Here is a 14,487-nt window from a genome sequence, read left to right as displayed (position 1 = left end):
ATAAGAACATAAGTGAAGCTGTGAAGGGCATTGTTTAAGGCCTTTTGAGATGCAAATGCAGTTACAGAAGCATTCAAATGAACTAAAATGATGGACAATGCTATTTCTTTGGGAAGTATTCGGAATATTCGACATGACGCTACTGTATAGCGCAGAACAACGCCTGGTGGTGCTACAAATTCAACTTCAAGTAGACGTCCATATAAGGTCACGCCTGACGTCGAATGCAAAATTCGTTGGTGGATCTCTAAAATCAATCCGCCGACCCAGACAAAAAAGGCATTGGGCACAGGAATTTCAAGGGAACAGTATACTACATCATTAGGCATGTTGTGAAAGCAAAACTACGGAAGAAGTTCAAGGCTCATCAGCTCAACAAGATTCAGAAGCGCAGGGCCAGGTCTTGGAAGCTATATATCTAAAGCTTAAATGTGGCAAGTGGAGAGATTTTGTTACATCTGACGAGCGATGTTTTATCTTGGTGGAAGTTATGAAAGAAGAAGAGTATGTTATGTCAGAATGGGAGAAAACGTTGGCGATAAACTGAAGTTTGTAAAACTTGATGCGTTTGCCCGTGGCGTGTGCTGCTTTATTGTCCAGATGTAAATCAGTGATCAGAATAATTCCCAAAGGGACAAAGGTAAACTCAGAATACTATATCAATAAAGTTCTGAAACAATTTATACGAAAGGATGTACCGAGACTCTTTCCGGTGGATAAACACGTCATGACTTTCCATCAGGAAAGTGCATATAGCCAAATTTTAAACACTGTTTTCTAAAAAAAATATCAAAACATTAAGTTCATAACACCCGAAGAATGGACTTAAGTCTCTAGATGCGGCCCAAATGGATTTTGGTATATGGGGATACTAAAACGACGCTAACAGAATCGACACGTAAACTCACTTTCTGGTCTAAAAAGAGCTCTGAAGGACGAATACCGCAAATTGGAACAAACAACCATCAACTAGACGTTAAAATCTTGGCCAAAGCGTTGCAGGATAAGTTACAATTGCCATGAATCTCATATTGAGCATTTGTTGCAAAAAATGTATTTAGATTATAAATTATTCATATGTTTGTTTTGTTCGTCATGAAATTGAGCACCTCTCGTACTGAACATTTATGATGCCCTTAAATATCCATTATTTGCATCTTTTGGCGATTTAAAAACCTGAAATTTATACAGAGTTACAAACGCGATACGATTGAATAATTTGGAAAGTTGAATTGATATCGTTATATTTTGTGACATTACGTGGAATGCTTATACAAAGTATAAAATATGCCATGAACTATATCAGCATGGATGAAGGAGTGGTTAAAGCGCTAGACGTTTACTCCAAGTGTCAGTGGTTCGGGTCCAGGTAAGGATTTTTGTTTTATACTGGAGCTCTTTAGTTCCGATGTTTACATTTATCAATTTAAAGCATTTAATTACAAACTTCAAACCAGGTCAAAAATCAGTAAACAAGCCCCTTTAATATATACAGATTTATCATATCCGTTTTATGCGGCGGCCACTAAAAAACGGAAACCGTCGCTTGCTGAAACAATAACAACATTATTGTCCTTAATTCATGACTCACTGACTCACTGTTCTTTTTCCATGAATGGTGTATTTTTAGTTTGGTTTTGGAATAGTTTGCAGACGGATAAACTGCACAATGCTGAGTGTTTATATCGTTATTCAAAAACGTTTTCCTGCCAACAAGAAGTGTCCATATTGCAAATTACTAGAAGTTGGTATACACATTTTTTAATAAAACGTACTTAACCCACCGCGAACGACAACGAAATGATGGTCAGAACATTTATCATTATACTCAGTTATATACATGGTTAATTTGTAAATTCACACATTCATTAAAAAAATATATAAGAAATTACTTGACGTACACATTATTACCTTTTTATAAATTATTCACTCGAAATGCATTCAAGTTAGAGTTTACAATAATTAATGAATCAAATTAACTTAATTGACTCGCGTCATGCGAAAATTGGTCTTATGCCATATGCGACCAGCGTAGCTTCAGACCTGCCTGCGCATTTGCGCAGTCTGGATAGGCGATACCCAATCCGCTAATGAGATCACGAAACCTTAGGTGACATTATAGCGGACAGCGTAGATCTTGGCCGCCCGTAGTTAAAGCCGATGTTCGCATGTCCGTGAATATAACGAATACCCATATAACATAATCTAAAAACCACCAAGAATTGTCTAATGTCAGATATTGCTGACAGTCAGATCCTCGGACTTGCCTAATTTACAAAAAAGGCGTAAAAAAGTTGTTTGTTTTCACCAACCCAATTGCACTAACGTCCCTACGTGTTTGTGCGAACCACACTCGGTATTGCAATATTAGTTTTCGATCATATTCACTAAAAAAACTATAATATAAAAGAAAACAATCGATCAACTTTACCTAACTGACTTCCTATTGACCAAAACCATATAAATATAATGTTAAATACAGAGTGGGAAGATTTCTGCATGTCATGGCATATTCTTATTAAGGTAATCAATCGTAAAAGAAAAAATTAGCAAACAAAACTAACGTTTAGTCGACCTACCTACCATCATGTTTGGCTATGTTAGTGAAACTTTTTTTTGGACTAACTATACGAAAACTTTGTACTTATGTGCTCTATAACCCCTAGATAATCTAACTTTCACCTCCCAACATTTTTTGCTTAAGTGGTAATTGTAGGCCCACGTACTACTTAAAAGTACCCCGGGTACTCTGAAGTATACTACCATGTACCCCGGGTACGGAGAATACGCTTAAAGGCACCCGGCCATACTCCGGCGTACTTTTAAACATATTTCCACACATATTAACACAGCATGGACATGGACCTATTTGTGTAGGTCCCTGGCATGAATAGTTAATAAAGACATACGTTAAGAGAAATCTAGAGAACACAAGTGGAACTATTTAAGTTTTTTAAAGCTCATTATTGTTCATGTTGAACATTTCAATCGTGAAGTAAGATGTTATTACGAAAATGTAATAAATAATTTAATCAGTTAAGTAAATATTGAGAACAGCACAAACAACGTTTATTTCAGGCAATAAACTTTGATAACTTCTTAATAAATAGCAGTTGCCTAGATCAGGTCCGACAAATATAAGGGTTTTCAATCTATGTCATAATCATTAATATTAAGTTAAAATGGTTCAATACTTTTCATTGGTAAAACATTTAGTTTGATTATACTGAGTCTTAACATTAGAATGTCCACAAGTAATTCTAAAGGGCAAGTCTTTTTGCAGAAATGTTTATTATATTATTTTTATGACAAATCATGAGTTTAAAACAGCTTTTGAACGAACTGTACTCTTGCTTTTGAACAAGAACCGTGGAATACTGAAAGTGAATAAGGAACCAAACGGCTTGAATTCCTTATAGCATTTATGATTATCAACTCCTTGTCCATCACATTGGCTAAATCCCGATTTGTTTGAAATATTGACCTTTCAAACAATACCCAATTTAATTAATATTATGACGAATGGATTCGTGGTCGAAATAGATGCTTTGCGGCTCTTCACTGCTACAGTACAATAACCTTCCTTAGTTTTAAATTTGCCAGGTAAACAATATGAAATTGTAACTTGTTCTTCATAAAGTAAGTTAATTGTATTGCTAAAAATAAAGTATTAAGCATTTAAAGCGTATTTGATATTTAAGGAATGATTCTAGTAAAATCCTGCGTATATATTCGGCTAGTTGCTGTGTAAGTGAAGGAGAAATGCTGATCGGTTATCTCGGCAGAGTGCGGAAGGAATACGGAAACTTCGGTAGTTTCCTGATCGTGCCTTTTCGTTAGCTAGGTGGCGCTCTGTTCGGCAGTATATAAAGACGCGCAGATTGGCAAGTTGTGAAGTTCTCCTGTGTATGCGAGCGGATCAACATCTGACGAAAAGGGACGTTACTCTAAAAGAACAGTGCTCTGAAGCATTTGGGTGTTTACGTTGACTTCGTACGGTGCTGACTGGGCTTCTGACTTCCTGTTGTATGGTTAGAGGGTCTTCAGAGTGTTGGAGTCTACGGACGTCGTACAAGGCAGTGACGAAAGCTTAACCTAAGGCCTTTGGGTGACGAAGAGCCAGTGGCCTCGCGGAAGCCAGTAGCTTCACGGAAGCGGTAGCCAGTAGCTTCATGGAGACAGTCAGTTCTCTTGCGGATGCTAGCGGGATCAAATATAAAGAGAAAGGTACAGTACTCGCATGAACAGTATTCTGGAGCAGTTGGGTATTTACGTTGGCTGCAAGCTTTAAACGGTGCTGCCTGGGCTGCCGAGTTCCTGTTTCTTGGAGAGGGTTTTCAGAGTGTTGGAGTATACGGACGTCGTGCAAGGCAGTGACGGAAGCTTCACTTAAGGCCTCGGGGTGACGAAGAGCCAGTGGCTTCGCGGGATCCAGTAGCCTCACGGAGGCGGTAGCCAGTAGCTTCACGAAAGCCGGAGGGTTCGTTAGAGGCATCGATTCCCTTTTTGGTCGATTGTAAATGTTCGTAGCGACTCGACTATTTTAAGTTCCTAATCAAAAGGCTGGCAACCTGCGGAAAAAATATTAATTAAAGTGTACTCAAAGAAATAGTTTGCCTTTCGAGGACTTCGGAAGGCACATCGTGTTTTTGAGGTCGCTCACACAGCGCTCGGTGGCGGCCTCAGGAAGTCGGCGGCTCGCGTTACAATATGGTATATTGCTTTGTATTTATGAATGTGGTATTTTACGGATTAATTAAAGTTTGTGTCAACTGTAATTGCACTCTTTCAAGTCTTTTAAAGCCAATATTAATATAACTACTTTCACAACAATGTTTGCAAGTTTCTAGGTGCGATCATAAACGATCATGTGATGTACAGGCCTCAAATGCCATATTTGGTGACCCTTGCCGATTAACCAACAAATATCTGGAGATTGAATATTCTTGTTATCATGGTAAGGTCCCATTGCTTTGGAAGCATGATTTTCCCACCACCTTGCAGCCAGCATGGACCATTGTACAGTGAAGAGTTAAGATCATTACACGCACATATTTTGTTGCATCATGTATGGTATTAACATTGTGGTGTTTTTTCTTTCAAATTTATTCCTTTTGTTCAACTATAAAACTATTTTTTATTTTTGTTTTGTTTATTTATTAATAAAACACTATATTGGCACACTAGTTAAATTTATGTATAGCTGAATGTATTGCGTTCTTTACACTTTATACTAAATACTTTTTATAGTTTATTTCTATGTCAAACTATTGACAATTAATTAATAACTATATTCTTACAAATCCCAATAGACCAATAATACTTGGAGAATGATGACTAGAAAAGTTCTCTTTACATTAATTAATACCCAAAAGAATGGTTTTTAGTGCATATATCTTTTTAAGGTTGGGGTATGGTTTTTAAAATGTGATCAACACAACTCTTGTTTGCTCCTGTTTTTCTTGAACAGTTGGATTAATTGTTAATTTGGAGGCTAATATATGTTTGTTGGCACATCAGAACTTAAGCAAAGCCAATGATGAAACTGCCCAGCCCAATAGAATGTATCATATCAGTGTAATGTGGTATCAGAAAAATAAATAGGATTAAACTTAATCCATTGATCATCGGCGCTGTAATGGGTGTGATTTGGGTGTGATAATCTCGCCTGTACGATAATCCAAAGTGTTAGCAAACGTCTGCAATTTATGAATTGCATAGGGACTTTCAATATTACAAAACCTGTTCTTGTTGAATGATTGCAGGGGAATCTTAGTTCAACAGTGCATGTAAATATAATAAGCTGTCTATGACCCATCTGGCATAGCATACATTCCATTGTTAAATGTTATGGCATTGATCATGTTTGAACTTTTGAACCATGAGTCATAATTATGTTGTTTAATTGTGATGTAGTTTGTTTGTTGATGAATTAACTTTTAACAATATTGTCGGTGTAATTGTAAAATAATTTTAAATTGTTATAATTTAGAATTTGCAAAATAAGTTTTTCTTAAATGTAATTGATGATGTAATGTTATTTTTATCTTGAATTTTTACACTTAATTATGATGAATGAATGATTACCCGTATATATTTTTTAATAATTTGAATAATAAATCTCCAACCTTATTGTTCAATATTTACTTTCAATTAAACTGCATCGTTTGTAAAGATGAGAATTTAAAATATTAATATTTGATGAATGTGTGTTTGACTTATGACTTATTAATTCAGTAATCAGCATGAATATTTTACCTATTTCCTGTCAATTAAGGTAGCGCACCTCTAATGGGCACATATCCAAATATAATTTAATTAATTATTTTCCTAATCAGCATCATTTCACTGAACTACATGCAAATGTGTAGGTGGGCTTTCCATGCTTTTTAAAAAAATATACCGATTTTTTCAAAACCACCCTCACGCTCGGCTTTTGTCCAGTTTATTTTTACCCCTGGGGTATATAAAAGTTCCATACTTCATTCAAATTTCCAAATATGGGCATGCAGTTGGTGTGTACAGATGCAGTAAAGGTGTTTAAAGTTTTAACAAGATGAAATAGGTATTATTTTACAGATATATATTTTTTTACAAATTTTAATCTATGGAATAGCGCCATGAAATGTAAGTGATTTCAGCCAAGTAAAAATTGGGTCGGTTAAAAACAAAGTGTCATAAAATTCAAAATAGTATCATTAAAGTTATATTTTAAACTTAGTTTTTATAGAAACACTATATACAGCAAAAATACCAAAAAAATAGACAGATTTACCGTTTACTTTTTGAAATAAAAATAAAAATGCAACATGCATCATTCGTATTTTCAGCAGTAAATTAATCAATTTAGCCATAACGTTGTTTTAATTTTAAAATTGAAGGATGTGCATACAATTTTCAACATATTTAACAAAAAACATAGCTTATGTGCTATATTAAATCAAATTACGTTAGAAAAGAAATAAAACGCGTCGCAAAAAGTATGCGATGTCGGCAGGAATCGAACCTGCGCGGGAAGATCCCAAAAGATTCCTAGTCCATAGCCTGAACCACTCGGCCACGACAACTTCACATCCGTCCAACCTTAAATAAGATATCCATAAGTAAACAGGTAAAAAGGATCGTCGATTTTTGAAGAAATCGCGAAATCGTATTTTTCAGATTATAAGTGGATCAAAGTCAATATTTATAGTGAAAATAATGTATTCTAAATGAATAAGTTAAACATATATCAAAATTCGAAGTTTGAAAAAAATAAAATGCATCTCTCGGAAATAAGCGATCATTGAAGATCGGCAATGATCGTAAAATAAATCGCGGGAAATCATTAGAAGTGCGCTACCTTAAGCTATAATGGAAAGTCTGGAGAAAACTAATATCATAATGTACGTGCAATTTTTTAAATAATTAAAAAGGACAGCCAAGTTTAAATTTACACTGGGCCCTTAAATCCTGTGAATCTTTTTGCGTAGTTCCCAATTATTGTAATAAAGGTCACATTTCTAATTTCATTGTTTCAAGTGTCCTTTGTCTCCATGCAAGGAAAGTGGGGCTTTTTAAATGTCTAATAATTGCCGCACAAGGCATTGAAAGGCATTTTTTTTTGTCTGGAATCTCAATTTGGGAATACAAAATGTCTTGGAAGTGATTTGCATTCATTATGATTCGTCACCTGAGTTGTGATAGATTGAATTTGTTCATGGTAAGGTCAATCAATTTTTTTTTGGGGGGGATACAGTGCCCTGGCCACTGATTAGCAGATAATTGAAACAATTTTGAGTCATCCTTTTTGCGTAGGAAATAACTACTACTACTACTACTATTACCTACTACTACTACTACTGCTACTACGGTCGATTATGTTTTAAACATGGTTCACCAGGTTTTGACTGTGTTCATTTCGTATGGGCATTACATTCAAATATGCCTTACAATTATACAGGTATGCCCTAGTTAACAAAGTTACTACATCCAAACTTAAATTGTGTCAATCATTGATTTTTATACATATACAGACACCACACTTCTCCAATGCGAATCTGATATTGATTTCAATAACGAAACGTGGCGGATAGTTGCTGCTGGGTTTGTTGAAACCCACAACTGCTCAAACGGATACAAGGGTAACTTATTTTATACGTACTTAATTTAAAGTACGAATTTCAAGGGTGTATGTTGTATATCTACGAACAGTTAGGTAAATTCAAAATGAATGCACAGTCTTTTTTGTCATTTCAATATTTATGTTTTTTTCTCGATAATCAGGTATAGTGACAAGGAAGTGTAATGCAAAGGGGATTTATGAACAGCCAGTATACAACTGCACACAAGAAGCAATACACGATTTATTGAAAATGGTAGGAATTATGTAGCATTTTGTTTTCTCGAATGCTATAACTGCTGTTAAATGTGATAATTCTCATATGTATTCTTTTACATTTTAATGCGGTTATGAGATGTGTTTGCAACTAATCAATAATGCATAAGGCCATTAATTGGTTCCAGATAAAAATCACTGCCGTTGCCGAAACAATTGAAGGTTTGCGAACGGCAATGCGGGCCAGCCCAGATAATGACAACACGACGGCTGAACATCAGAATATACATGTTGGTGATATCGAAGCGGCAACACAGATTATTCAGTTCATTGTAAATAATATCGAAATTAATACCTCCACGATTGAAAATGTGACGGATGTAAGTTACAAACAATATTTAAACATTTGGTATTGTTTATTTTTTATTCTTGTATAAGTTAAAGATCAACAGAAGAACTCTGACTTAAAAAGACCAGTTTAAAGGAATACCATAAAACAACCTTGAAATTACAACAAAAAATGAAAAAAATATTTAGAGATAAAAAACGGTGATTTTGATTTTCGGTGATTTCCGAAATGCGTTCGGCAATTTACGCCGCCATTTTCCCCCGATGACGTAGTCGAACACCACTGCATGTGAGTTTGGTTGGTGGTCACCATACCGGACAGGTGGGGTTTCCTCCTAGTACTCCGGTTTCCCCCCACAGCACAACACCACCTCAAAATTAAAAATATTTTAGTAAAACAATAAATAGCTGGAAGTTGCAGCTATCATTCAAAATTCGTCCCAACTTTCGTGAGTCTAAAATCTGATTAGGATGGAGTGCTGGGACACACTCCGGGTCCTCGCATAATGCAGCCTCAGGCGCGGAGGGATCTCAAAAACATCAAAATAGACACGAACACCACTGCGCATGACCAAGAACGACCACTATTGTTATAAACAGTTACCAAATTTTCGCAAAAAAACGTAACTGTATACAGGACTGTGTTGATCATTTACTTGCATTTTATAAAGTGTCAATCTACGATGAGTTGATTACGATTCGAATTTTTACGTGACATTGCGGATCTACACAGTATACGATTGTGCAGTGTGCATCATTTGGATGCAAGGCTCGTCCTCAAAAAGGGAAGAAATGATTCTTCAGCTTCCCAAAGGACGAAAGTATCAGGCACAAAAGGATAATCGACGAAAAGGTGGTGGACTTTACGTCCAGTAAATATTCAATCTTTGCATACATCATTTTAAATAGCAAGTCTTGTTTTATAACAAATTTTCTAAATTAAATCTTCCAAATAATGTGTTGCTTACCTTTTTTATTTTGTTAAATGTAAAAAAACGGCTTTCTGCGGTTTTTTATGCTGCTATTAGTGATATTGCCTTACTGAAAACAAGTTCATATTAAGAACAGCAAACAAGTATTTTTTTTACTAAATCCATTCAGACGATTTCCAATAGCTTGTTTAGAAATAGAGATGATATGCTAGAACTAGTGTGTCAATTTACTGATTTCTTAAGTGGTGGATTTTCTTTTATATGATAGATGTGTACTTTGCCATTCAAAATGTATGAACCAAACAAACATACTCTTTCACTGTTAACATTATAATTCAGCTAAAATTAAAATTTCACAAATAAATGCCATGTTCCCCAAATAGTTCGCCAAAAGTCCATGAGCTTTATTCAATAAATATGAACTAGTAGCCAACATGTGTCATTTACCAATTATTCCTCATGTAGTGTAAATCTATCTTGATTTTATAGTATTACATTATGTTTTCATAAATGAAGTCAATATTGTTCAATATTAGTTATCAATTATACTGATTTTAGCTGCCAATATCTATTAAGGCAAAAAAAACAGTTTATTATGTTTACATTTTATTTATAATGTTCATTCAATGTGATGGTTTCTTGACAAAATAAGTTCGTCTCTAAAGCGTCTGTACTCGTGCAAATCACCATGCCAACAAGGCATGGAAGTAGCACCAAGTTGGCAGATATAACAAGCAGATAATATGTCGTCTGCAGTAATCTTCGTAACATAATATTTAACATACTGCATAGGAGAGTATTTACAACTTACTAGATATGAAATAAAATGCAAAATAAATAAATTTTGACCTGGTATTTGTCCTTTATGATATACATTCACCTCAATCATGGAGAGTTTAGAACAATTCAATTTCGTCATATTTATACGAAATTACGGCTTATTGTTAGACAAATCATTTATACATGAAATAACAGAAATAATTTTTAACAAAACAAATAGTCTAGACCATTCTGGCTTAAATGACGCGACATTTACGTAAGATTTATTCAATTCAAAACAACATTATTTGTTTTGACTACATTGTTGAAGTGTTAAATTTGAACGGTTGGTTTAGCATTCGTACATCGATCAGTTTCTGGTTCATATATTATCTGTTCATTATGTGTCATTCATAATTGTCTGATTAAATCATAATTTAATACTTAAAACAATTGATATACGCCGTCATGTGTGCGTACTAAGAAAACACTTCAATATATATGTCGTACTTGACAATGACAACAGCTGATATCGATTATTTTATATGAACTCAAGCAAGTGGTTTTCGACTACGTCACTTCCGGTCTGAACAAAAATGCCGACTCGATCACGCAGTGCGAAACTTCGGCATAGTGATCGGCTGTATACATGTACTCGCTTAATTCGTTGGGTTTAATCGAATAACGGCATGGATATTCATGAACACATAAAATTGGTATATTTAAGGTTTTTAAATCCACGTCCGTTGATCTTTAAAGTGATTATTTTCATTTCGCTGAAGTGCGGGGTTGTTCTTATAAATTATTTTGATAAATAATGATTTATCTTTTATAGTCATTTGTTGATGTGGTGGATAACCTCATAAGCGAGAGAGCCACTCAATCGTGGGGCGCCCTTATCGACAAGGTGATTATATTTGCCTCATGTATACAAGAAAAGTGTTGCAATTATTAATTTATCCCTTCATCATACCCATATAAAGGAAATAAAACCCCATCTCATACATGAGGTGTAGTTCAAGGTTGTTGAAAACAGCAAACACGCGCAATATGGTGACGACATTTTATGTGTTTCCATTGGATGTTTCTCAATAATATTTCATTCTTTATCTTTGCTGACTAGTGAAATAAAGAAACATGCGATAGTGGTGGGGTAAATACAAGACCATATCGTTCCAAATACAGATAAGTTTATGTGCTCGGTACAGAAACCTGGACCACTCTATAAGCCTTTATTTAGGTCTCCTTATCACCGCTATATTAACTTATTTGTAATCAAACACTAACCCATTATTCTCTATTTGTATGATTTGTACATTGGCGTTCATGTGCTAGATTTTGTATACTATTTTACACATATATTATGCTTATGCTATTTATCCCGTTTTATATATTATTATATAGATACATGTCTGTATTGTGCAGGGCGGTGCAGCAGCAGTGATCAACGTATTAGATGATCTTATATCCAAAGTTACCAACAACATATCTGTGACGCAACAAAACCTGACCGTTGCAAAAGAAAACATTCGTAAGTGCGAAGCTTCCATAATCAACGTTTCATTTGATTGTTTCTTATATTATTTTTCACCAACATGTCATGCATTAATACCATACTAGGATTTGTAAAATATGAATGTAATTTCAGTTATTGAAATTGGCACTGTGGATGAATGTTCAATGATCAAGTTTCCGGATACTGAGAAGAATGGAAACCTTCCATCTTGGACAAGCAATCGACACACCAGCATTGAAGTTAATTGTAGCGAAAGTAATCCGCTTATTAAAACTTATCATTACAAAGCGTTTGCGAGTTATTTTATCATAATATTAATTATTATAATGCTTGATGGATCCTTTTGAAGACCAAAAACTTCAATCAGTTGATAATATTTCAATTAAGTGATAATACGTTTGTATTATTTTCAGCTGGCGGCGTAACATTTAGTGGTTCACTCTTTAGAAATTTGTCTTCCATAATGTCAACAAGAAATGAAAACGCCACGTAAGTTGCCGCAATTAATATTTATTGTATGTAATTTTGGTTGTTTACAGGAAAAATTGAGTAAATAATTGTGTCACTGAATGTTAAAATTATCTATTATTTTGAACTGGTCCTGATATAATACAGTGCACGAAACCGACAAACAACAATGACTATCTCACACTAGATAAACTAACGACAATATGTTGACGCCATGATGCTATGATTTCCGCCAAAGTCATAGCATACAAAACCTCCACTCACAAAATGTTTAATGGGGTCAGTGATAACTCTTAAACTAAAATGCACCCATTAGGAACCACCAACATATCTTTCTATCAGATGAATACATTTTCAACTTCCCTTTTTATATTTTAAAATCTCCAACAACTGCAATAAAAGGCACGTGGAGATCAATGCCCCGGTACTTGCTTTTACTATCCACAAGTCCAGAAAAGAAAGTTCTGAACGGCTAGATATGACCTTAGTCTTCCAGCTATTTAAGGTAAGTTTACGTGTAACTACTGTGTAATTGTAACAACGGTCTGAAATATTTAAACTGGTTATATCAATACTGGTCTTAGAGGGAAAATTTTGGTTTCTTTGTTCCTATTAACAGATTATTAAACAGTGTGATTGTGTGCTCCTGTTTATGTATTTTTATTTCAACAGACTGGCTTAGAGAAACCATCTTGCTCTCTCTGGAAGAAGGATAATTCTAGGTAACAATTTCATTTTGAATTCCGATTCACTGGCTTAACACAGAAAAGTTGTGAACCGGAGTGTTCATATCGCAATATATTTAGTAGAAACATACCTCTATTCAACTTTGTAGATTGTTTGGTCTATTTGTTTAAAAAATATACGCGATTTGATTATGATTAGTTGCTGGACAGCATTAACGTACTGATATTTGTGCACTACTGCTTGCCTGTTTTTTTGCAATATATTAGTCCATATTTGTATAAGTAAATAAAGTGTTTTACTACAGTGATCAAGGATTCTGGTCTAGCGAAGGATGCAAACTGGTAGAATATAACCACCAGGCGGGACGTGTAACATGCTCATGCAATCATCTCACAAACTTTGCTGTTCTGATGAGTCCAGCGACTACCATTGACATGGTACATTTATGCTTGTGTCTTGCAAATTAGAAAATTCGAGTCATTTTGTACGTTTAAAAGTAATCATAGCCAATGATCAATATTAAGTGAATCCGGTTTACTAGGAGCAATGAAAGCAGTGCATGTACATAGCCAATGCGATCTTAGAGTGCCGTTCAAATCTTAGGAAAGTTTCACCATATTTTCTGTTACTATGGTCGTTTGTTTACAATTATGAAATAAAGAAATTTCCCTTTGTATAATATCTACGATTATTTCTGTTACTATGGAATAAGTACAATATAACCTATGCGAATCAATAGCATAATTCATCCCATAGGTTTTACGAAAATTCGTAATATATTTGATAATGAAAAAATATTTTTTACAATAATGGCTTACAACCATTCAAGGCCTAAACGACAACAACGTACTATGCTAAAAATATTAGTACCACCTCTTACGCTAAACATCACATAAAAGGCAAATTGGAAATATTCCACGGAAAAAAGATAATTTTTTTTAATTACTATTGTCAAAATAGTTTGTATATGCATACATCTTATAAAAGCTATGACAAACAAAAATAATATCATTTTCAATCACATGTATCTGGTCATTTAATCGGTTCATGTCCGTCCCTAATAGTATATAATTTATAAATATATACCTTTGAATTATCTTAATACCTACTCCACATGATTGTATATTCTCTTTTTCCATTACGTTGTTATAATTTTTGATAAAATGACTTAAATAGTTGTATTTGTTTCCGTAGCCAATAAACTTCGTACTTACATGGTATTTATATTATTTGTCATGATTTGAATACAGATCCACCACCAGGCTCTCAGTGCAATAACAGTGGTGGGTTGCAGTATGTCTCTCGGTGGTCTATTTACAACTGCTGTCATTTACGTTTGTTTCTGGAGGTAAACACATATGCAACATGTCTTTAAGTGGACAAGAGGAATGTAATGAAGTTTATGTTCGTTGAAACAAGAAATATATTATTGCCATATATGTAGATGCATTCACTTATCT

At 34.5% G+C, this 14,487-nt stretch overlaps 1 protein-coding gene and 1 non-coding gene across 8 annotated transcripts in view; one reads left to right on the top strand and one right to left on the bottom strand.

Annotated features, from left to right (window-relative positions):
* Nucleotides 1-14,487, top strand: part of LOC127853079 (adhesion G protein-coupled receptor L2-like) — a 93,999-nt gene that overhangs the window by 73,917 nt on the left and 5,595 nt on the right. For 6 of the 7 annotated variants that reach the window (XR_008036433.1, XR_008036432.1, XR_008036431.1 and 3 more), the window contains exons 5-15: nucleotides 8,016-8,123; nucleotides 8,266-8,357; nucleotides 8,506-8,697; nucleotides 11,192-11,263; nucleotides 11,782-11,887; nucleotides 12,005-12,127; nucleotides 12,286-12,361; nucleotides 12,743-12,845; nucleotides 13,013-13,062; nucleotides 13,332-13,464; nucleotides 14,278-14,375. Coding sequence is in view for 4 of the 7 variants with exons in the window: in XM_052387272.1 (XP_052243232.1) it covers nucleotides 8,016-8,123; nucleotides 8,266-8,357; nucleotides 8,506-8,697; nucleotides 11,192-11,263; nucleotides 11,782-11,887; nucleotides 12,005-12,127; nucleotides 12,286-12,361; nucleotides 12,743-12,845; nucleotides 13,013-13,062; nucleotides 13,332-13,464; nucleotides 14,278-14,375 (1,153 nt within the window). In the remaining 3 variants the exon portion in view is untranslated. The remainder of the gene's footprint in view (nucleotides 1-8,015; nucleotides 8,124-8,265; nucleotides 8,358-8,505; nucleotides 8,698-11,191; nucleotides 11,264-11,781; nucleotides 11,888-12,004; nucleotides 12,128-12,285; nucleotides 12,362-12,742; nucleotides 12,846-13,012; nucleotides 13,063-13,331; nucleotides 13,465-14,277; nucleotides 14,376-14,487) is intronic. The other variant, XM_052387270.1, reaches the window with a different exon arrangement.
* Trnap-agg (transfer RNA proline (anticodon AGG)) lies at nucleotides 6,986-7,067 on the bottom strand. The gene has a single exon. It is a non-coding gene; the product is annotated as a tRNA-Pro (tRNA).

The sequence above is a fragment of the Dreissena polymorpha genome, chromosome 12, assembly GCF_020536995.1.
Source record: "Dreissena polymorpha isolate Duluth1 chromosome 12, UMN_Dpol_1.0, whole genome shotgun sequence".
In the NCBI taxonomy this organism is placed as follows: Eukaryota; Metazoa; Mollusca; class Bivalvia; order Myida; family Dreissenidae; genus Dreissena; species Dreissena polymorpha.
This window is presented reverse-complemented; position numbering and strand designations above follow the sequence as displayed.